Source organism: Apiospora phragmitis (genome assembly GCF_038363925.1).
Source record: "Apiospora phragmitis strain CBS 135458 chromosome Unknown utg000010l:1.0-9815664.0:1.0-9183399.0, whole genome shotgun sequence".
In the NCBI taxonomy this organism is placed as follows: domain Eukaryota; kingdom Fungi; phylum Ascomycota; class Sordariomycetes; order Amphisphaeriales; family Apiosporaceae; genus Apiospora; species Apiospora phragmitis.
The window spans coordinates 6798556-6819755 of record NW_027117409.1 but is presented as its reverse complement, the minus strand read 5'-3'; the positions used below and the strand labels follow the sequence as shown (position 1 = coordinate 6819755).

Sequence of the window (21200 nt, the reverse complement as noted above, 5' to 3'; positions counted from 1 at the left end):
GAATTCAAAGTTGGGGGCCCAACTGGGTGGCCCACAAAAGGCCTGCACGAGAATGCCGGGGGTAAGGTTGAGACAGCCAGACTCCAGAGCCCGGCCGAGGAAAAGTCGATGCCTGAGGCCACAAGTGAGCTCGACATCGAACCAAAGCTTGAACCACTCAATTGAATGACCTCAACCTGTTGGACAGCATAAACAACCGCAACGCAACTTGGCAGGCATTGAGGCTCGCAAATGGCCACGGTACGTTCCAATTGGGTTTCGAAGCCGATTCCCCGTACTAAACCTGTGTCTCGCAGATGCTCCCTCGTCGAATTGCGCAGGCTCCGGCCCTGCGATCTGCAGCACAGGCTTCCCGACGACTACCCATTATCCAGCGACGATGCTTTCTCCCCAACTCGATGAACAACAAGTCCATCATCGAGGAGAAATACCCCGACCCACCGCAGCTGACTGATGCTGAGGATCCGAACATGGTCAGTGATGCAGCCCACAGCGCACCCGTCTGGTTGCTTGTCGGCGGGAAACTGACTTGAGTGGGCAGAACGGCGGCTTCATTAACCCTCCTCGGGTCAAGAGGCAATTCCGCGACCCGCACGGCGACTGGTGGGACAAGCAGGAGCGACGAAACTTTGGCGAACCCGTGCACGAGGACCATGATGTGCTCGGCATGTTCAGCACGTACGAATACACTTGGGTCTCGCCCGCGAAGGGTGCTGCCCAGATTGGTGCCTTCATTGCCTTCTTCTTGGGTGTTTGCTGGGTGATTGGGCAAGTCTATCCCGATAAGCAGTCATATCCTCGGGAGTATGAGGGCGGATTGGAGCGGGAGCTGGGTGGCAAGGGCGCCGTCAGGGTAAGATCGACAATGCACTGATCATTAGATTCTTGAAGCTAACTGAAGAACATAGGCGAGAGCTCCTGGAGACCCCGAGCCCTACCAGGCTGCTGAGGAGGCCTAAATTGTACATATTGCCGAGTTTGGTGCAGTCACAGCGGAATTAGACAGAAAAACGTCAACATTAGGCTGCTGGACCGTCTTAGAAGATGGAGCTCTGCTTGGGGTTGCAATGTATGGCTCCGAGCCACATGTGATCTACATGTAGTATACTTTAGAGCCAGCCCCTTTCCTATGTGAAGAAAAACATGAAAAATCATAATCATCGCGATTGATCTTCGCCGGAGTCATGGTCCTATATGAGAACATGTTTGTTTAGCTCACATCAAATCGGATGGGTCAATGAAGCAGGAGCCTTTGGGGCTGGACTAATCATGCACGCTTGGCATCGTTCTTGTTGTCGAAGCCGGAGTGATATTCCGGGTACCCATTCATGCCCATTCGTAGGTATGTACCGATTTATTGGCCTCGATGGCAGTAATAAAGATTGGCGGGTCGGTCTTCCCATATTGGCCTACAAATCGCACCACCACTGGAACCTAAATGCACTGGGGTTTGCATACTTGAAGCAGGTGGTTTGTACCGACATACATGCTGAAAGAGGGATGTATGATGTAGAAGGGCTCTAGAAAAGGCAGTCCCAACTGGCAAGCGACGGAGCCCAGAAAGTCCGTGACTGCCATCAGCAACCATATTGCATATCCTGTGGGAAGGACTTTGGACTTGACCGAGAGCTTCGTTCAACCATACACCCTACTGCTCTGTTCTTTCTTCTACCATATCCCAATGTGCAGTATCCAGGCTCTTTGAGAAACGTCCCTGTCAAGCTTTTTGGGTCATCATACCCTCGTTCTATCATCCAGCTTCTTATTTTGCTTGTTTCTCCCTGTATCTCGACACGCAGTTTGGCCCGGTGATCACAATGCGTTACGAGGACTGGGATCTTCTTATCTTTCCTCAGGATTCCAAGATCCCTCTGAAGGAGTTCAAGACGCAATGCCATGTTGTTCACGATCCAGGTAAGGTTGAGAAAGATGTCGAGCATGCCTTACAATCCATATTAACACGTCGTGATCTCAGAGTTCGCCTTCACCTCTGGGTCGTATGGCCTGCCCACCCTAACCTGCTTCGTACCTGGCCTCGCTGGCGGTACTCCATTCCTCATATCACTTCACAACTGGCGAAAGCCTGAGATTAGCCCGTACACAAAAGGCTACAGCCAGCATCTGGATCTTGTCAAATGGGAGGCTCGTGTGACCATAGACGGGCGGCTCATAGCGTAAGCCATCAAGGTTGTGTGCTCGGGGCAATCTTGACTAACCAGTGTGTATTTGGTTAGATCATCTTCTTTCTCTCAAGATGCAACATGGCCCCAAATACTGAGTCGAAGCTTCGAATTCACCAAGAATGGAGAGCTCGAGCCTCTCAAGTTCCCTCGCTTCAGGGAAGAACTCCTCCAACAGGACTACTGGAACCCTTCTGACGAACTCGGACGCATCAAGATTGTCATCAGTGAGGGTTTTCCACGCGACTCACTTACAGTTCCAGTTGAGCGTGTGAAGAATCTCGTTACATTCTCCTTTCAGCATGCCCCCATGGGTAAGTCAGGGTGAGGTCGTGTCGTGATTGCGGTATTAAGAACTTTGCACTAATCAATCTCGATCTACTAGACATCCTCGAATCTTCGGGAATAGCCTGGCCAAACCAAAGCATGTGGTACCGCAGTCCTGTTCAGAACCAATCGATGCCCGTCCCAACACAACTTCACAAGGACGGTTCGGAGGCCCATGTACACTCCCCACGCCGTAGCAATGAACATGGGGTCTGCAAGTCGACGTCCTCAAGCCACGAAGCTTACATGCCCGGATGGACAGCTGCGCAGGCGAGCAGCTTCCTTGGGAATATGCCTCGCACGCAGTCTGTGCTACAACGTGGATCTAAGGGAGTGTTCAACAGCAGCGTCAGCTCTATGGATGCGTTCTGCCACCCCTACTCGGATTCAACGTCGTACCTTGGCGATTGGACGTTCCCAAACTTCGGTTCGATGGGCCAATCTCCAAGTACTCAGCAATCTAAGCTGAGTTCCCGACAGGCAGCAGGACAGAAAGCGTTCAGGAAATCTCGAATGCTTACGAGCTCAGACACCAGCATGCCTGACTATATAAGCAACCCAGGTAGTAGTTCTCAACACGTGGCAGAGATGCAGCAGACAGGGTCTCATGCTCACAACTCGAATATCAACATCGTTAATGGAGATCCTGAGAATGGCCTGCACCATGCGAAAGCGACAATCAATACTCCAAATTCACTGACTGGGCCGAGTCTTGTCGGAGATATGATGACAGAGGTGTCAAAGAAGTCGCCTCGCCTCGATCTATTTGCCAACGTGACCAAGACATCTCGCTTCGCACCGGAGCTGGCGACGCCTTTAACATACTCATTGTTGAATCAGCCTTGTCCACTTCCTACCCAAGCTGGTACCACGATGACAGTTCCAGCTGCCGAGATCAAATCTCGGAAAGAAACCCGGCTGGGAACTAATCGGCCAAATTACAACAACCCAAGTCTTCTTGACCACCTGGACATGCGTAAGGTGTCCCAAGCTGCTTTTGGAGGTCCGTCGGACAACTTTAGCCAGAGCCAGTTATTTGAGAATAAGGAGGGCAGCAGTCGCGAGGCAAGCTCTGGCGTTTCGCCTCAGCCGAGTTCACGTACTTTCTCGGGGGTCTTCAGCCAGCGTTCCAGCTCGACCGGAGACCTCGCCAAGAAGTTGAACGGCAGCAGTTGTTTCGCCCAGGCAAACCTGGAGGTCAGCACGCCCGCTAGTATGGGCGACATTGGTGATGTCGACCTGCCAGGCAGCGGCAAGGGGACCAAACGGACCAGACACTTGACTCCAACCGGATCCGATGCTGACCAAGACGAACCTCGCAGTACACCTCAAACCAGAGTTGGATTTGGAGATGCAATGGCAAACTAAGCACATTCGCGATTCACGGTTCATACCAAAGGGCTTCGAAAGCCCCCCAAGACGCTCCAATTTCCTCGCTTAGCCGTTCACTGACAGACCTGGCTGAGCTTCTCATTGCCGACATAAACTAACAACCACTAGTTGAAGGTTACGAGGTGTACATATATAAGTACGCATGGTCTAGGATTATTTCGATTGCTACACTCACTTGTGCAACATTACAGAAGATGAAAACATGGTGACTATGGTCTGAGTGTTGAACTATCCCTTTCTTCTGCATATGCATAAATCGAGGCGAAGTGCACTTGGTGTTTTTTTGGTTGTATAGAGAGGCTTTGTTGTGGTATGTTAGGCTCCAAATGGCGAAAACATGTCCTCCTTTTTCTGTCTATCTTAGGTGGCGTGTGTTCTTCGCGTCAATCAAACCATTAAAATCTTTCTTCAAGCACGACTCATCGCGTTCAGCCCGATTAAAAAAACTCAAGCCTGTATCGATTATTTTGTTTGGCTAACTTAGCCCTCATTAAGCGACTGAACGTCAACAACAAATCAGCCTGTCTGGTTTCAAGGGTTTCGGTCTTGTGGTTTAGTGGTATAATTCTCGCTTAGGGTTCACCCTGATGCTTCATGCGAGAGGTCCCGGGTTCGATCCCCGGCAAGACCCTTCATTTTGCCTTTTTCCATAACCCCAGATATGTATCCCTCTGTCGATTCTCAGTTGATACAATATCTTTTTGCAGATTTCGGTCTTTTCGTACTAATTGTCTCAGTATAACAGTCCTCCATATGAGTGGAGTCCCTCTTTGTGTCGGGTGCAGTCGCCATTTAGGTAGTAAGCTCGACCTCGCATAAGCTTATCCGGCAAGCGTCCGCGAATGGCGTTGCTTGACATCATTCTGGTTGGACAGAACGACGTAGCTCGTTGTGGGTTTATTACTATGGCCGCGCCTCTGGTGCACAATACCCATTGCTTTTACCCTACACACAGTGTTGTATAACTATTTGTTGGCCCCTCATCCGTATGGAAACGTGCAACTCGTTCTCACTGCCTGGCTTGTCTTCGCATAACCGCATAGTCGCGCCGTCACATCACTCTCTCGATGATGGCAGCGCCTGGACCGATCACCGGTGGTGATACACTACCAATATCAGCAGATGTCTCTGGTGGCCGGAACCTTCGCAGTTGCCAGTCCTGCCGAGCACGTAAGATCAAATGTGATCGTCAACAGCCATGCTCAAATTGTGCCAGAGTCGATGTCAACTGCGTCTATCCTTCGGGCCGGGGCAGAGCGCCCAAACGGCCCCGGAAGGCGACCGAAAGCTACGTGGCTGACAGACTATCGCGTTTAGAGGCCGTCATCCGGGAATTAGACAGTCGATCCCATTCGAGAGGCCAGGTAGCCGGAGAAGGTAACGGTCTTGGTAAGCCCGGAACCTCGGCGGCATCAGGCATAGGCCAAGGCCAGTCGGGCACGGATCAGTCCGCCAACGAAAGGTCCAGTCGGCTCATGGTTCGAGAGCAGACAAGTTATTACGTCAATAACAATGCTCTATGGGGTAACCTAGCCGACGAGGTGTGTCTTCCTAGCGCAATTGTCTGTAAACCCACGAGACTTGCTGATAACAAACAATACAACAGGTAGAAGAGCTCCGCGAAATGCTACTAGACCCGGGCTCTGGTGATGAAGTCTTGAGTCCATCCACGTTAGGGGGCTCGAGCTTGGCATCTTCATCGTTGGGGACGAATGCGGCAATCTTCGGGTACCGCTCAGTGGCACATTCTCTACACTCGCTGCACCCTTCGCTGGCCCAGGCCGTGGCGCTATTCAGAGTATTCACGGAGAACGTGGCGCCCATGGTTCGCATCTTCCATCTGCCTACCCTATCAAGAGACTATTGGGACGCCCTGGCCTCTCTCGATTCCATCGGCAAGGACACCGAGGCTGTCCTCTTCACAGTCTACTACACGGCAGTCATAAGTCTTTCTCCTCAGAAGTGCATGGAGGTCTTGAACATGCCACGGGAACAGGCGCTCGCACAGTTTCGGTTCGCGGTCGAACAGTCCCTGGCCCGGGCCAACCTTCTCAATACACAGAGCATGACTTTGCTCCAAGCAGCAACATGCTTCGTATTGGCGTTACGCAATGAGGATGACTCTCGCACGCCGTGGTCGCTGGCCTCTCTCATATACCATACTGCGCAGACAATGGGCTTGCAACGTGATGGCACACGGTTTGGGCTTAAACCGTTCGAGACCGAAATGCGCCGCCGGTTATGGGTAAGCCATTCTCCATGAGTCAGCCGTCAAGTCTTATGGAGTATTAGATGGCTAACGTGGGATATCACAGTGGCACATCTGTCTGTTAGACAATCGGTCATCCGAGTATCACGGTTTCGAGCCATTTGTGAACGACTTGGCGTTCGACACGAAACCACCTTTGAATATCAACGACAGTGATATTGACCCAAATACGCCGGAGTTTCCTCCTGAGCGGAACGGGGTTACGGAAATGACCTTTTGCCTGATCCGAATCGAAGTGATGGCGGCTGTATGGAAGATGTTTCGAAAACCTGACGCCGCATCCGATGCCAAGGGAATGCAGCAGAGGATGTGCTGTTGCTCGAGCAACGTGAGACAATGTTGAGGGAGCTCGAGGAGAGACTTCAGGACAAATACCTGCGCCAGTGCGATCTCTCTATTCCCTCCCAACTGATCGTTTCCTTGACGCCACATCTGATCCTCAAGCGTCTCTGGTTGATGATGCATGCCCCTCGCACCACAAAGGGGGACAGCAGTAGTCAGCTACAGACTTCTGGGTCGTATGACGCCAGGGTCCGAGACCAGCTCTTCCGCACATCCATCGAAATCTTGGAGCTGTCGGGCCGCCTGCTCTTGGACCCGCTTCTGTCTCCGTGGCATTGGCATTCTCACACGTACATCCAATGGTCCGCCGTCGCCCTGGTGCTTTCGGAACTGTGTGCGCGCCCGCCTTCTGCCGACTGCGATCGTGCGTGGGAGTGCGTGCAGAAGGCCTACGACATCTGGAAGCTCAACGAGCGTGCGCAGAGAGGCACGCTCTGGCGGCCCATCCGGAGGATGATGGCCAAGGCCCGGTACATGAGGGAGATGCAGCAGACGGAGCCGAAGAAGCGAGACCAAGACAGCTCAGCACAACTGAACGCTTCAGCAGCAGCAGCAGCAGTGGATCCTGCACTTCTGTCGGCGGCGAGCTCGACGCGACCGCTGGAACCGGGCTCGGACTCAACGCCTTCCTCCGCTTATACAGCGGGAGGGGACTCACAACTCGAGGCTCTTCCCTGCCCAGGAGATTTGGGTATTTTCGGGGACATGTTTGGGGACTTGTTCTCGATGGACTTTTCGGAAGACTTCTTCAATACTTTAAGAGGACTTACCTGAGCCAGTCCTGGTTCTGGAAAATCAATCACGAATCCATCAATGGAGGCTCCAGTGCTCTTTCTTATCTTGGCCCCTGTCTGAACCCCTAAAAAGAATAATACGAGCCATTATGACCCGCCCCGCTTCCTAACCTACCTACCATACAGTAAAGGAGGATCCCTGAAAGTTTGTCTATTTCGCATCCTTGTGTGAGAGCCCTTGTACAGGTATTTCATGCGTCTGTAATACCTCTATCGTGTAGAAACGTATAAAAGTTACCCAGTTATGGCATATTTTTAACGTGGTATTTCCCTAATATTTCTATATTTCGAACGGGACGTCGATATACTTCCTCTAGGAAAATGGCCTGCCCATACTTCATCTAAAGTCCGAAACGGTATCCGTCAATTAACAAACTTTCAGAAGGGCGTGTGTACTGTATTCTCGGGCTCGAAGCCTGACCCATTGGAACCATATCTCAATGACGGAAACGGACTGTAGAATGTTCTTCGGGAGACTGACTCGCGCATCTATTCCGGGCACGAGGCACTGGGGCCGAAACCGGTTGCTGCCGAATTCAGGGTTCTCTGGAGGTTTCGCGCAACCCGTAACCTCTACTGTCTGTGCCCTGGCGCCTTGTTCTCATGTTGGTCGACAAGAGGAAATGCGACTGAGAGGACTTCTCTTCGGCTGTGGATGGATTGCACGTGCCAAGTGCGTACGTGCTCAGCTGGAGGTTACATCAGCCCCATATTCCAATTGCAGAGACAGGGGGGCCAGCTGGAGCCTGGCCTCTGGCCTTCCAATTGGGCATTAATCGAACAGATCCTGGTCCCTAGACCCTGGCACGCCTGGCCGAACCATTTCAGAATGCAGAGTCGACCTAGCCATAGCCGTTATAATCTGCAACAGGCGAGATTGGGGACGAGCTGATCACCACCTGACTGCTTGGCTAACTGCTTACAACTCAAACCACTGATAATTAGCGCTTCTACTATGTTGCATGTTACCATAGCAGAGGCACGTCAATCTCGCTTGCTAACAGCCAATTCAGCTCACCACAAGCATCCATCTCCGCGTTCTTTCGATGCGGTCGGCGTGATTCAGGCTAGTCGCTTTCAGGAAAGGCATACTGTTAGGCTCAGATGTGTGCATTGATTTATCTCACTCACCAACTAGGTGCTGGTGCGTGAATGAAGTGTTTCAGAAAATCTGGTGTTTGCGTCTGGTACACTAGGGATTCTAGTCACACACAGGCGATGGAATTATATACACATAAAACAGAACCGAGCCCATCGTTTAATCATAACGCTCTCCATCTCTGTCCCCCTATCGCCTAGAATAACACGACAGCGAGAGCAGCAATGGCCAGGCCGAGCTTGGCGCCAGCGGCGTTGGCACCGCCCACGGGAACATGGGTGGGGTTGGTGGAGACTGCAGGCCCAGAAGCCGAAGCAACAGCAGGAATGGTGGCGGTGGCCGTGTTGGCGGGGATGGAGGACAGGGCCGCGGCGTCGGTGGTGGGCGCGGTGGCCTCGGGCAGGGGCGCGGTGTGGTAGTGCGAGTTGGTGTGGTAGTCGGCGGGCTTGGTCACGGTCGTCGGGTTGACAACGTACGACGAGGCCGGGTAAGCGGTGCCCTTGGAGCTGGCGGCGCTGGCGCTGGAAGTGACGGCATTCTCGGCCGACGAGGTGGGGGTGACGATCTTGGTCACGGCACCGCTCGTCACGGTCGTGACGACCGACTGGACGGTGGAGGTGGCGGGCGCCGAGGTCGAGGTGGTGCTGGGCTTACTGCTAGGGCTGCTGCCCTCGTGGTCCCGGATCTTGGCCTGCACGTACTCGGCCGCCTCGTTGGTGTAGAGGTCGAAGTAGTTCAGGTGGTCCTCGACGTTGTTGCCGCCGGCGCAGATGGGCTCGTCGCCGGCGCAGTAGTCGCGCCAGACCGAGGCGTAGTTGGCGGCGTTGGCCAGCTGCTGGCTGTCGCGCGGGTACAGGCCCCACTTGTCGGCACCGTCCAGGTAGTTGTAGGGCTGGAAGGCCGTGTGGCGGACGTCGCCGAAGGTCAGGATGGCGGCGATCTGCTTGCCGGCGGGGCTGTTGATGTCCAGGTTGGGGGTGGGCTGCTCGACGCAGCCGTTGAAGAAGGTGCCGCCGCCGCCGCCGAAGATGTCGCCGACGACCTGGGCGCCCTGGGAGTAGCCGCTGACGACGAGCTTGGAGGTGGGGCAGCGCTTGTTGTAGGCGACGATCTGGTTGACGCCGTTGGTCGACCCTTCCTGGACGGCGCCGCAGTACTCGTCCTCGAGCATGTTCTGCATCTGGATGTCCTCGTAGTCGCACGAGGACAGGCCGTTGCAGATGGCCGTCACCAGCTTGCCCTGGCGGCCCGGGTAGGGCTCGTTGTTGCCCTTGCCGAGGAAGATGTGCGTCTCGGCGCAGGTGGTGGTGGTCTGCTGGCGGGCGGCCAGGGGCAGGCTCGCGGCGCTGGCGACACCGGCCATGACGGCGGCGCGCAGGACAGATGTGGTGGAAGGCATTATTAAAGTAGTAGTAGGTAAATTAAGTAAGGAGTATAATAAATTGGTTGTGAGTGGGAAAAGCGAGTGTGATACGGCTGGCCAACTTGGGTATATATGGAAGCAAACGGGCGTGTTGGTGGATTAAGCGATTGTTGGTGGTTGGACCGTAAAAGATGAGGGTCGAGAGAATGGAGAAAACCAAAGTATTAGATACTTAGTATATAAAACTAACGACACTCGTATTAAGTCGACCGAGAACGGAAATAAGATACTGCTGCTGGAGTAAGAGAGAAGATCACGAGGAGGTCGACCCGAGGAACACGGCCCTTTTTCATTCAGCAGTGTTGACACAAGCAGTAACGCCGGCCAGCAACACGGTCTGACTGACAGGCCAAGACCGTAAAACCGTATGGGGGCTTCAGGGGTCATCGCTGTCGCTGTACGGGAGTGGATCTCTGCTCATTTCTGTCACGTCCACAATTGGTGAAGACAAGCCAGACCCGTTTATCTAATCCCCCCGGTTCCTACCCTTTTCGGTGCATGCTAAGCCAACGGTGTTCAAGGGCAGATTCGGGCACATGGCCGACAGTAAACACGATGCCCATCAAAGCCCGTTGGTCCGTCCTGCCGTTTGCGAACCCCCGGCCAGTCGCCTTAAAGACGGTGCTTTTGTCGATCTCGGGTTGTTTACCACTTTCGCCATTGAAAAAAAAAAAAAGAAAGAAAAAAAAAAAAGTCGGTTGATAAGAACCGCAGAAGCAGTCAAGCTGGTTGGCCCTACCGCACCTGGCCTCGTATCCAACCCCAGATCCACCTTCTATTTAAAATACATTTACAGTACATAGATCCCTCCGTGGTGTGAGAGGCAAGGCCACCAGTTGGACTAATCGCTTAACTCGCACGACACACACATACCCAATTTGCCAAATCCCTAACCCACAACATCCTGTGTCGATTGCGACGTTGCTGTGCCGTCGTGCCGGAAGGAGGGCCCTCGATTTGGCAGGTTGTGTAGTCAGATTGCCCACGACTGCTGCCGTTGCAACCCGTAAGAAGGAGAAGGTGGAGTGCAGTGTGGTTACAGACGTTCGATACCGCCTGGGGGTCCTCATGGGGACCATGAAGATCCCTATGTGCCTTTGCTTACAGCTAGAGGTGAATGCATTCATTCTGGTAGCTCTTGATCCGCAATTGTCACGACATTGCGGGTGCGTTCAGTCCCCTCAGGACCCTTTCAGCGCCACATGGGAGATTTCTGAATTTCGATGCATCTCATACAGCGGATCTACCGACCATGCATGCACAACACAGGAGAGATGTGTGTCAAGTGTGTGTGTGTGTGTGTGTGTGAGTGCAATCTGCCTCGGGTCAAGCTTCTTGATTGGCTGACGGCGTACATCTCCTCGCTAAAAGATAAACAACCCCTGGTGCCTGAGGGCTTTGCTGACTGCGCTGCGATGCGAGACTCCATGGACCGGCCAGTAGCCCGGTCAAGCTACTACTGCTGCGTGGTACTCCGTACCTGGCATTGGTTTTCTTTGAATATTTTCCTGGTGAACTCGCTTCTGTCGTTTCTTCTCCCGCTTCGCAGACTCCGCTTGGTCATGCATAACATGACGATGTTATGATTTGGTTAACATTCCCTACTTGCATACTGTGGCAACCGACATCAATCGGCCATCACGACTACCACAGCCACTTCGCATGGGGGAGAAGGCCCGTAAACTCGGTTCCCATAGCCGAGAGAAGGCTCTCGTGGCTGTTTGGTTTCTCGTCACTGACATCATGTGCCACTTCACGATGCTATTTGATAGTGAAAACCTCGTATACCTCGCTCGGCCCACCCGGATAACGCTTAGCTACATCTTACTAACTTTAGACTGTCAGTTATCTTCGGCTCCACCGGCTGTCTAGTAGGGATCCCCGAAAGCTTCGTCCAGGAACAAAGCTAAGGTCACCAATTCCCATAGACCGGGGCCCAAACTAGTAGTAGCAACGCTTCTATCGGCTAAGACGATTATTAATTCTGCCTCAGCAACAGACATACTTATATACTGAAAGCTAGTCAACGGCACAACCTGGACAATAAACCCAGAATCGCACCTCCTCTTAGGTACCGATGATAGATGTTCTCCGTGCCGTTGGTTTGCAGATGCCCTCTCTCTATACACACGACTCAGGATCTGCCCAGGTTCTATACGATTTCCCCAGTTCGGTGGACAGAAAACAAAGTCGTATTGATTCTAGACATTGGACCCGAACTTTCTGCCGGGCATGATATTTATAGACACTTGGGCGGGCAGAAGTGCGGCCGGCTACGAAGATACCAAGTCAGGGGCTAAGTAGACGCCACGAACTATTGCTCTCTAGCAGCATCTCGGGTGGTGAAGAGTCAGGCCAGCTACATCAGTAGCAGTCAACTGATTCAGGTCAGGCCATGGTAGGCTCACTAGTTCCTTCTATATCAAAATTGAACAATGGGGCTGAGGTGAGAATTCGCGGGATATACCAGTGTCCGTTCCCCTATCACGTGGAAGATATTACAATGGTCAGCTTGGCTTCATGAAACTTACGTAAACTGTTGTATGAATTATCCCTATTGGAAATTTCCTTTGGTAAAATCAGATTCGATACGCGTGAGGGGTGAGCTCTTGAGATACAGGCCCAACATGCTCAACTTCCAGGTCCGAATCTCGTATCGTGTGCTCATATTCCCAACACAGATTCTTGGCCCGTATTACGAGGGCCTTGTTTCCAGTCTTTTCACTTGTAGAATGTCGACATGCGGTACTTCGTTTCGCCCCTATACTGCTCCAGGTCCACTAGGGCTTGTCTGCCCTCACGTTGGATCGTCTCGGCGATCTCTGCTGAGCGGGGCGTGATGCTGCATTCAAACGGCTGTGGGCGCCAGTTCAGCCCGTTTCTACGTTTTGAATAAGATTGTTTGTCAGTATGTAGTCAGCTGCCACGGCGAGAGTTGTTATTTCGATCGTCCATCCAACTTACGTGTAGTCGTTGATATCCACCTCAACCACACTCCCGTCCGGGCGCCGCGCCTTCTGGACCCTGAAGCCCCAGAGGATGCGCGCAATGGTGATCCAGGTCCCCTGCTCGGCCAGGACTTGTCCCGAGCAGGCTCTGCGGCCCCATCCGAACGTCATGTACCCTCGCTGGCCGGGAAAGGGGCGGCTGTCGGGGCTGTCGGCCAGGAACCGCTTGGGGTTGAAGCGGTCAGGCTCGGGGAACTCCCGCTCGTTGTGGTGGATGGCCCACACGTTGCCCTGGATCCAGGCGCCCTTGGGGATCAGCCACCCTTGTAGTAGTCGTCTTCGGTCGGCGCGTGGGGCTGGCCCCCGATGATGGCCACCGAGCGCCAGCGGAAGACCTCTTTCACAAAGGCCTTCACGTACGGCAGGTTCTCCTCGTCCTCCCACGTCGGGCTCCGGTACGCTCCGACGACGCGGTCCAGCTCCTCCCACGCCGGGGCCAGCGTGTCGGGGAAGGCGCAGCACGCGAGGATGAAGGTGATGAGCGTGCTGCTGCTCGTGTCCGAGCCGGCGCCGAACAGGTTGCCAGTGAGCGACGAAATCTCCTCGATGCCCAGGCTCTGCTTCTCGCTTTCGGCAAAGATGTGCTTCACGAACGAGTCCTCGTGCCCCTCCTGCTCGCGCGCCTCGGCGGCGAGCGCGTAGAAGAAGTGCCGCCCGCGCTTCCGGCCCAGGCCGTGCTTCCAGGGCGCGACGGGGTTGGGGAAGCGCGCGAGCACCGGGAAGGTCTCCATGAGCATGGGGAAGGACTTGCCGGGCACGTTGAGGTCGGCGGCGACGTGCATGGCGGCGATGACCTCGGTGATGATGGGGTCGGCGCTGGTCTCGACGCGGCGGCCGAAGGCGATGATGGACACGACGCTCGTGGCGTAGCGCTCGAAGTGCGCGACGTAACCCGCCGGGTCCGCGAGCAGCGCGCGCGCTACCAGCCGGCTCTCGTCGTTCTGTAAGGCGCGGTACCGCCGCACCGCCTGCACGCCCACGCCGTGGTGCATCAGCTTGCGATGCGCGCGCCACCGCTCGCGCTGCGCGGGGGTCGTCGTGTACATGTTCAGGAAGTTGCTCTGGCCCGCGCCCAGCTCGGCGAAGACGACCATGCGCGGGCGCGATGAGTAGATGCCCGCCTTCTTCTCGAATAGGTCCGAGGCGGCCCAGGCGTCGCACACCCAAATGGTGGGGTTTCTAGTGATATCATGCGTCAAAAGGTCAGCCAGTCCCTGTCGTCGGTCCAGGATCGGGGGGGGGGCGGGAGAGTGTCCGCTTCTTCGGCACTTACCTTCCGATCCATATCGTAATCAGTGGCGCGTTGTGCTTCTTCGAGAGCTCTTCAAACCAGAACCATGGCTTGGTGTCGGGCAGCATGAAGGTGTTGCCCACGATGGGCCATGGCCGTGGCCCCGGGGGCTTCCCCAGGTCAGCGCGTGCAAGACAGCCGTTCCGGGGTTGTGCAACTCACCAACTTTGATCGTAGCCATAGCATATGCCCATAGTCCACAAAAAGGCCAAGCAATGCCAGCAGAATGGCGGCAGCAGCGTAATGAGCTAGGTCATGGCCGACTCTCGGCGGAGATATGGCCGAGCCACTGCCCAGGTAATCAAATAATTTGTCAAACAGCATTGTATGTAGCCTGGCAATTTGCTTCCAGTCCAATGTCTTGGATGATGCCAAAGTAAACATGAGTTCAAGGCGCAAGAACTCATCAGTGTTAGGATCGGACATATTTCTATGCTCTTACCCCGGCTTAACTACCCCAGATTCCCCCTGGTGGATTTCTCCTCACGAACTATGCATATGGCTGGGGTAATACAACGATCGGCATTTACCCTCTCGGGCTACTATTGGCTGCAGAATACGACCGCGTGATGTGGGGTATGCAACCGCTCTTATCGTCTTTTGTATAGTATGCATAAGGGCGGGCCGCGTCTTACAGCCACTTGGTATTCTATAGCGAGCACCCTTCCCTTCCTTATCTAGTCACATGAGATTGCCACTCCATATTTATTTAAGTAATTCGCTAGCTCACAGCCACTATAATAAGCAATCCTAAGGAAAAGGCATATAGTAAAGTAGGATAGGGGCTTGCTTGAGGTTATGGGTTTATATGGTGTTACCAGTTTCTACGTTAGCGATGGGATTTTTAGCAAGCGAGAAACTTGTCTATACACGTTTTTTCAGCCCACTATATAATCCGTGTTACGTCTTTGCGTGGCCGAACAATTGATATGCTGATTATCGTGTTGAGAAGGTCGAGAGTGGATCGTAAAACTCACAAAGCAGTTGACAACGCCTCAGAAAGATATCTGGGAGATAACCTCTTATATGGGAGGTATTCGCGAGATGCTTCCATCGAGAACGTGACTAGGCTAGGTGGCATGATTGATAACAGCGGCTTCATCTTCAAGGGACCAAAGGAGGCCCAGTTCAAGGGTGCCATACTAAAGCAACGGAGTGACGAACATTTGGTTCGATCATTGCCGCAGTTATGGAAGCCCATCTAGTGACAAAGTACGAGGCAAGGGTTGTACTTGGTACCTGTGCACAAGCACCTCAGTTTATTAGGTACGTAGGTACCTACCTACCTGTACACGTGCAGGTAGTCATAAGTCCAAATAACAGAGAAATTCCCGTGATATCATTTGTGTCGGATGGCGGACCTAGGCATTATATTGAGGTCAAAGCAACGGGGTATTTGGATCATTGATATCAGACAGACGACCTGAGTTCGAATCTGAATTTAGTCTCGGCATTGGGCAACGTATTAACCACACAACGCACCGCCCCAAATATCTCCAGTGATTCTGCTTTCTAGAGGCATCACTCCTTTTTATTATTATTCTTTTTTCTTTTTGCCCGGTTCAGGATGAGTTTGCTGGCTTCAGTGTCACGAAGTTCGAGCATAGGAAATAAGGGAGATGAAAAAAACAAGCCAGGCATAACCCTCCATAAATATAAACTTGAACACGTCGACAATTACGCTCTACGTGCCCCAAATGGGCTCTGGGTGCAAGTGATTGCTCTTGTTCATATTCATCATCTATAAACCGATCCCTATTATTACACGCCATGTTTGCTTTGCTGCTCTTCCTGGTTGCTGAGCGGTGCAGGTGTACCCCAGCCAACCTGGAATTCAACTCTAAGAATATGACTCCCAAGAGCCCCAAGTCCTACATGTTATCACATGATCCATGATGATTTTGGATCTCATAGATCTCGATCATCTCACAATTGCGCTCTACTGGCGGTTGAGCAATGCCCCCAGCGCTCCCCTCAAAGTTTGGACAATTGCGTTGTCATGGACGAACTGTTGAATCGTGGCATTTGCCTGCTCAAGCTCTTCCGCTTGCCGCTTGATTGTGCTCTCTGAATGCTGAATCAGAAGAGCCTGGCGCTGGTTTTCGTTAGCTTGCTCAGCGATCTCTTCTTCCTGAACCTCGATTTGGGGCTGGTACTCCGTGTTTTGGTCATGTTGCTCATCAAGTTCTGCAACCTTGCCTTCCAGCTGAGTGCTCTTCGCCACCAACTGCTCTTCCAGATCGCTGATACGCTTCTCTCTCTGTCGATCAATGGTAGGCGGGTCGGACTTAATTTTTGTAATCTCCCCTCGCAGCTGATGGATGGTCTTGGTGTTTTGCTCGTGTCGCTCGCCCAGTTCTGCAACTTTATTTTGGTGCAGAGCGTCCTTCGCCAATAACTGCTCCTCCAGATCTCTGACACGCTTGTTCTTCTTTTGGCCAATGGAAGTCTGGTCGGATTTGAGCTTTGCATTCTCCTCTTGCAACTGCTGGATGATCGTGACATTATCCGCATTGGCAGTCTGCTCGAGGTGATGAGGCAGCTGAGATTTTCGAAGCTCACTCGGAAGGGTCTTCTGAATAGCAATCTCCTCTTGGCAATCTTGGATCTGGATGAATGATTCATTTGCAAGATCGTCAAGCTCGCTTATTCCAGTCTTTATTCCCTTCCATGACTGTCGAAGGCGTTTGCTGCCTAGCTTGCTCACTCGATTGTCGAATTCGTTGCTTTCGAGCGATGCGATGACGTCCTTTCTGCATTTGTCAAGGTCGTGTGGAAAATGCTCATCCGCGTCGGAATTGTCATCGGGGCGTTTTCGCTTCTGGGGTATGACGGGCTCTGATCCACTGGATGCAGCAGGCATACCAGCGGCCGAGATGCCTTTAACAGAGCGTCGAGACTTGTGTTTCGGCATTGTCATCGAAAGTTGGCGATCACGATGACATGTGGTATTTGACCAAAGGAATGGCAAGTGACTTGGGTTAGGTCTGGTAACCGTTTTTTTTGTTTTCAATCCATAAATCCAAGGTGCCCAGGTGGTTGTTTTCAATTTTTATTTTGGTATTGAATACAGCAAGGGCTTATGTATTGAATGTAACAAAACTGGCTTACTTACTGCAAGGTCCCTCCCTATTGACTCAATAGAGCTTGAGAGACCTGTCAGAGGCAGCTGGTTTTCATGCCTCGAGCACAAGAAGTAGGGCCTAAAGTGGCAAAACCTGAATTGTTTTAATTATTTACTTCCCTCTTGATCCCTCACTGCTGTACGTTGTATCATAAGAGGTTATCTGGCTTGACCTTTTAGCTTGATCTCAGACTCAACCACGCTCACTCAACTTTGGGCTTGACTTACCACGTCCGCTGTTCACCTCTCTTCCACAATAGCATCATATCAAGGATAAACAAAATGTTATGTTACTCCGTTACTTTGGTGAGTCACCCTTGACCTGGGCCTCCTCTGGTGACTCGAAGATACAGTTGCTATTGTTAATCATGCCACCTAGCCCAGTCACCATATTAAAAGCGTGGGGTTTGGCTATGTCTACAAAGTGGCCTGGGACGAAGAGTCAGCATCAGATACACTAACAAATAATGTAGCAAGCAGGAGAGGATCGCCCGTATAGATAAGTATGTATTTAATCAAGTCCTTCTATTGGTAGCTTAAGACAGAAAGGTTCATCTGTATCTACCTTTAGTCGCAGGAAAATGGTGTCTATTTCTTCTGGTTATAATAATCATATTGTGTAACCAATGTGAAGTGATCCTATAGATATCGACCTAGATAAGGGGGATTTCAATTATCCTGTTTATACATTACTGATCTAGAGAGGGGGGGCAGCATTTCAGGCCTTCGGCTCCTTATCTGATCTTGTATTCAATTTCCTAGTAAACAAATTCAATCTAGGTAAAGGCTGGCTCTTTTTGCTTAGTAATTTGCTTACGAGTGAATTCTGTTCTGTTCACAACACTCAAAACTCCGATCAGCTTCCTTGAGGTATTTTATCGGAATTATAAGGAAACATCCAAAGAATCTGGTTACTTTTCTTCTCTTTGTACATTGAAGTCATCAAAGGTTATCAAACCCAGCCTTCCCACCATCCCCTCGACCAAGCTCCCATACCATCGTCCTGGCTACCATTCGACAGCAAAGACAATGGAGAATCGTGGTCAACACCTCTTCGGCCGCTGGTTTGCCAACTGCGTTCCGTGGACGATACACCACGGTTCCCCAGAAGCGGAATCGGCCCAGTACAGATGTTGATGGGAAGATAGAAGCATTCAAGCAGATCCAGCCAAGCCAACAGGAGGTTGCCGGTCAGCAGAGCTTGCCGAACGAACTTCAGAAAACTCAGCTGCCCCCTCACCTCCAGCAAGCCATAAGCGCAAATCAAGCCAGAACTATCCAGCAGCTGCGAGAAGAGATCCGGGAGCTCAAGAAGGACAACACCGGTTCGTCTGATAGTAACCTGGAGGCTTTGGTAGAGAAGAGGTCGAAGGCCTTAGTGAAGGAGCAATGTTCACGATACAAGGATCTAATTGGCCAACTCGATATGCAGTTGGGGGAGAAAACTGTTCAATCGAGCAGAAAACTGCAGATCTTGATGACCAAGATGAACAGAACACCAAACTTCGTTTACAAGTCCAGGTCAAAGATGATGAAATCAACCAGCTGGCCGGTAAGCTCGGGGAGCTAGGCAAGAGGAACCAGCGTCAAGCTCTTCAGATTCAACAGTTAGAGGATACAATCAAGCGACAAGCCGGTCATATCGAACAGTCAGACTCCAGAAATCAACAGCTCCTGAGAGATAGAACAAATCTCCAATCCTCAAACGAAGGGTTGCGGAGTTTGTTCAACCAGGAAGTCCTGGGCCGGCTCGGCGAGACCCTTGCTTCTGTTATCCCACGTCAATCTGGACGCTAGTGATTACATGAATCCTCGCCGCTTTTGCTCAGGCTTCGCTCAGGTCGGCTCAGATTCGGCTTGGATAGCCTTGGCATTGCTCACTCCTGCTCAGGTCCCTCCGGTTTATCCATTGCGACAACGGAGCTCCTGAAAGTGAACTGCCACAGTATACCAGGAGCCATTAACCACTTGGGCAGATATGGATACGAACAAAGCACTGCTTTCAGACTTGGGCGGAAAATGGAGTCAGGGGTAGTCCTACACGCAGTAGAAGCTCCGAATGTAGCTCCATGGAGCGGAAGATGGATGCTTATAAAAACCTTCTTCTAATGAACTTGCCCTGTTTTTCCCTCCTAGAATTCTTTATGTTGGAACAGCAGGAACTGAGGTTTTCCATATTACTCCAAAAGGGGTGCCACGTGCCTGCGCGCACGAACCCCTTTTCTGTTTCAACAAGAGGGGCATACGATGCCCCTCGCAGCTAGCATTGGAGATAGATATGAACAAGAATAACAGCAATTTAGTACCTATTGAACCTACTTGTACGTATGTACTAAAGCCTATTTAAAAATTATAGATTATCGCTTAATAGGCTTTAAGGCTTCTTTTAACGCACGCTTAAGTACGAGAATTCGTCGAGTATATCCTTCGAGCTTAAAGAGACTTTAATTTATTCGAGAAGAAATAATTCTAAGCCTTTATACGAAGGAATTTTATTATAAAGGTTTTAAAGGTTCGAGCTATTAATTTAAGACGTATTAATAGCGCTTTCGTTAAAATAATTCAGTCCTGCTTTTAACGGCTCGAATAACTTAATATCCGGGAAATTAAGTTAATTAATCGTTATAATATAAATAAAGTAGGGGTTTTCGAAGATATCGAATCGAACGGTCTAATACTCGAAAGTTTTAAAAACCGGTCTATTCGAAAAAAATAGCTTACTTTAAAAGCTTAGACTTTCTTTATCGAATATATATTAGCTTTAAAGCATACGATCCCTCCGTTAATTATTTTTAAAGGTAAAACCGTTTAATAATAATAGTTCCCTTTTAATTTAAGCCCTTTTAAAGATTAATAATTTACCGCGACGGAAAATAGATAAATAACGGATAAAACGGCCGTCGAATAGCTCGAAAAAATCTTTAGCCTAAATACCGCCTTAGAAGACCCTTTAGAATACCGTCTACTCGTTGTAAACGGCTACGGAAGCTATATAACGACCGATTTTATATATCTATACTTCTTTTATCGTATTCGTCTTTTTCTTTTACCCTTTTATATATCCTACGTCTTATAACCCTTTAAAGACGGCGTACTAAAAGGTACTCGAAAATATAAACCAGTTCTCGAATTTAACGGTAATCGATAAGCGATACTTCCTTTAATATTATTAAAAGGCCCGTTCGGAAATAATTTTAAGCCAGAATATCCGAAGTAGCTAGAGGGCAGCCGGCCTTTAGCTGTCAGATGGAAGTACTGGTACATTGTCCTGACTTGCCGATAATTAGCCGATCTAGCCCCACAGGTGCAGATTAGTACTGGAACAACCAGGCCAGACTAGAGACGTACAACTTCAACCAATACAAGCATCCACACGTCTGACATTAGCCGGTAAGTATAGCAAAACTACTATTAAGCTCGTGTAACGAACCAAGTTTCCGGGGAAACCAAGTAGACGTACTGGGTTTATACTAGCGAGTGAGTGCGTATCTGGACGTATTGCAGAACTCGGCTCTGCAATGCAGTGGGCAATAACCGTGGGTCGAATCGTAGGCTCAATGATGCAATCAAGTATTCACAAGGGTCGTCAAGGCGGTTTGCCTCACCAATGGGTAAGATTGATGCTTAAATTGATCACTGAAGTAGAGAGTGTCTATAGGAAATATATAGGGAAGCGTCTATCGTTATATAGCCAATCCCTCCTTCACTGATCCGTTGGATCACCGTGTTGGTTGGTGATCCATTCCAGTGGGCTCACTTGGAGCGTCGTGATCCCGTAGCTCCTGGCTCACGGGGAGCGCTGCGCTCCTGTCGCTCCTCGTCACGTGACCACCGTCGCCATGGTTATCTTCCCGTCGCCGCCTGTAGTGCCCTATTCTTGGGTACGCCTCGTCTCTGGAGCATAGGTGAGTTCATGTTGGTGTAGCTGGCGGTGCGGTCGCAGGCTGTGGT

The 21200-nt window shown here is 51.3% G+C and overlaps 7 protein-coding genes across 7 annotated transcripts; 4 read left to right on the top strand and 3 right to left on the bottom strand.

The window, feature by feature from the left end:
- Positions 1-157: 157 nt before the first annotated feature.
- On the top strand, positions 158-959 carry PG994_011835 (NADH:ubiquinone oxidoreductase 20.1kD subunit; the record flags this gene model as incomplete). Its single annotated transcript, XM_066863244.1, has 4 exons — positions 158-240; positions 297-473; positions 542-853; positions 909-959. The coding sequence occupies exons 1-4, from the start codon at positions 232-234 to the stop codon at positions 957-959; spliced, it is 549 nt and encodes a 182-aa protein (XP_066712354.1). The 5' UTR covers positions 158-231.
- An 858-nt stretch (positions 960-1817) lies between these two features.
- PG994_011834 (uncharacterized protein) lies at positions 1818-3875 on the top strand (the record flags this gene model as incomplete). Its single annotated transcript, XM_066863243.1, has 4 exons — positions 1818-1914; positions 1976-2174; positions 2235-2494; positions 2566-3875. 4 exons carry the CDS (start codon positions 1818-1820, stop codon positions 3873-3875), a joined length of 1866 nt encoding a protein of 621 aa, XP_066712353.1.
- A 1091-nt stretch (positions 3876-4966) lies between these two features.
- Positions 4967-7284, top strand: PG994_011833 (uncharacterized protein; the record flags this gene model as incomplete). The annotated part of the gene is made up of 4 exons (XM_066863242.1): positions 4967-5440; positions 5506-6144; positions 6215-6496; positions 6553-7284. 4 exons carry the CDS (start codon positions 4967-4969, stop codon positions 7282-7284), a joined length of 2127 nt encoding a protein of 708 aa, XP_066712352.1.
- Positions 7285-8599: 1315 nt separating this feature from the next.
- Positions 8600-9802, bottom strand: PG994_011832 (uncharacterized protein; the record flags this gene model as incomplete). Its single annotated transcript, XM_066863241.1, has 1 exon — positions 8600-9802. One exon carries the CDS (start codon positions 9800-9802, stop codon positions 8600-8602), a length of 1203 nt encoding a protein of 400 aa, XP_066712351.1.
- A 2745-nt stretch (positions 9803-12547) lies between these two features.
- Positions 12548-14551, bottom strand: PG994_011831 (uncharacterized protein; the record flags this gene model as incomplete). Its single annotated transcript, XM_066863240.1, has 5 exons — positions 12548-12707; positions 12791-13111; positions 13195-14013; positions 14108-14235; positions 14288-14551. 5 exons carry the CDS (start codon positions 14549-14551, stop codon positions 12548-12550), a joined length of 1692 nt encoding a protein of 563 aa, XP_066712350.1.
- Positions 14552-16064: 1513 nt separating this feature from the next.
- PG994_011830 (uncharacterized protein) lies at positions 16065-17039 on the bottom strand (the record flags this gene model as incomplete). The annotated part of the gene is made up of 1 exon (XM_066863239.1): positions 16065-17039. The coding sequence occupies one exon, from the start codon at positions 17037-17039 to the stop codon at positions 16065-16067; it is 975 nt and encodes a 324-aa protein (XP_066712349.1).
- A 578-nt stretch (positions 17040-17617) lies between these two features.
- PG994_011829 (uncharacterized protein) lies at positions 17618-19046 on the top strand (the record flags this gene model as incomplete). Its single annotated transcript, XM_066863238.1, has 4 exons — positions 17618-17664; positions 17723-17752; positions 18198-18574; positions 18766-19046. The coding sequence occupies 4 exons, from the start codon at positions 17618-17620 to the stop codon at positions 19044-19046; spliced, it is 735 nt and encodes a 244-aa protein (XP_066712348.1).
- Positions 19047-21200: the final 2154 nt, after the last annotated feature.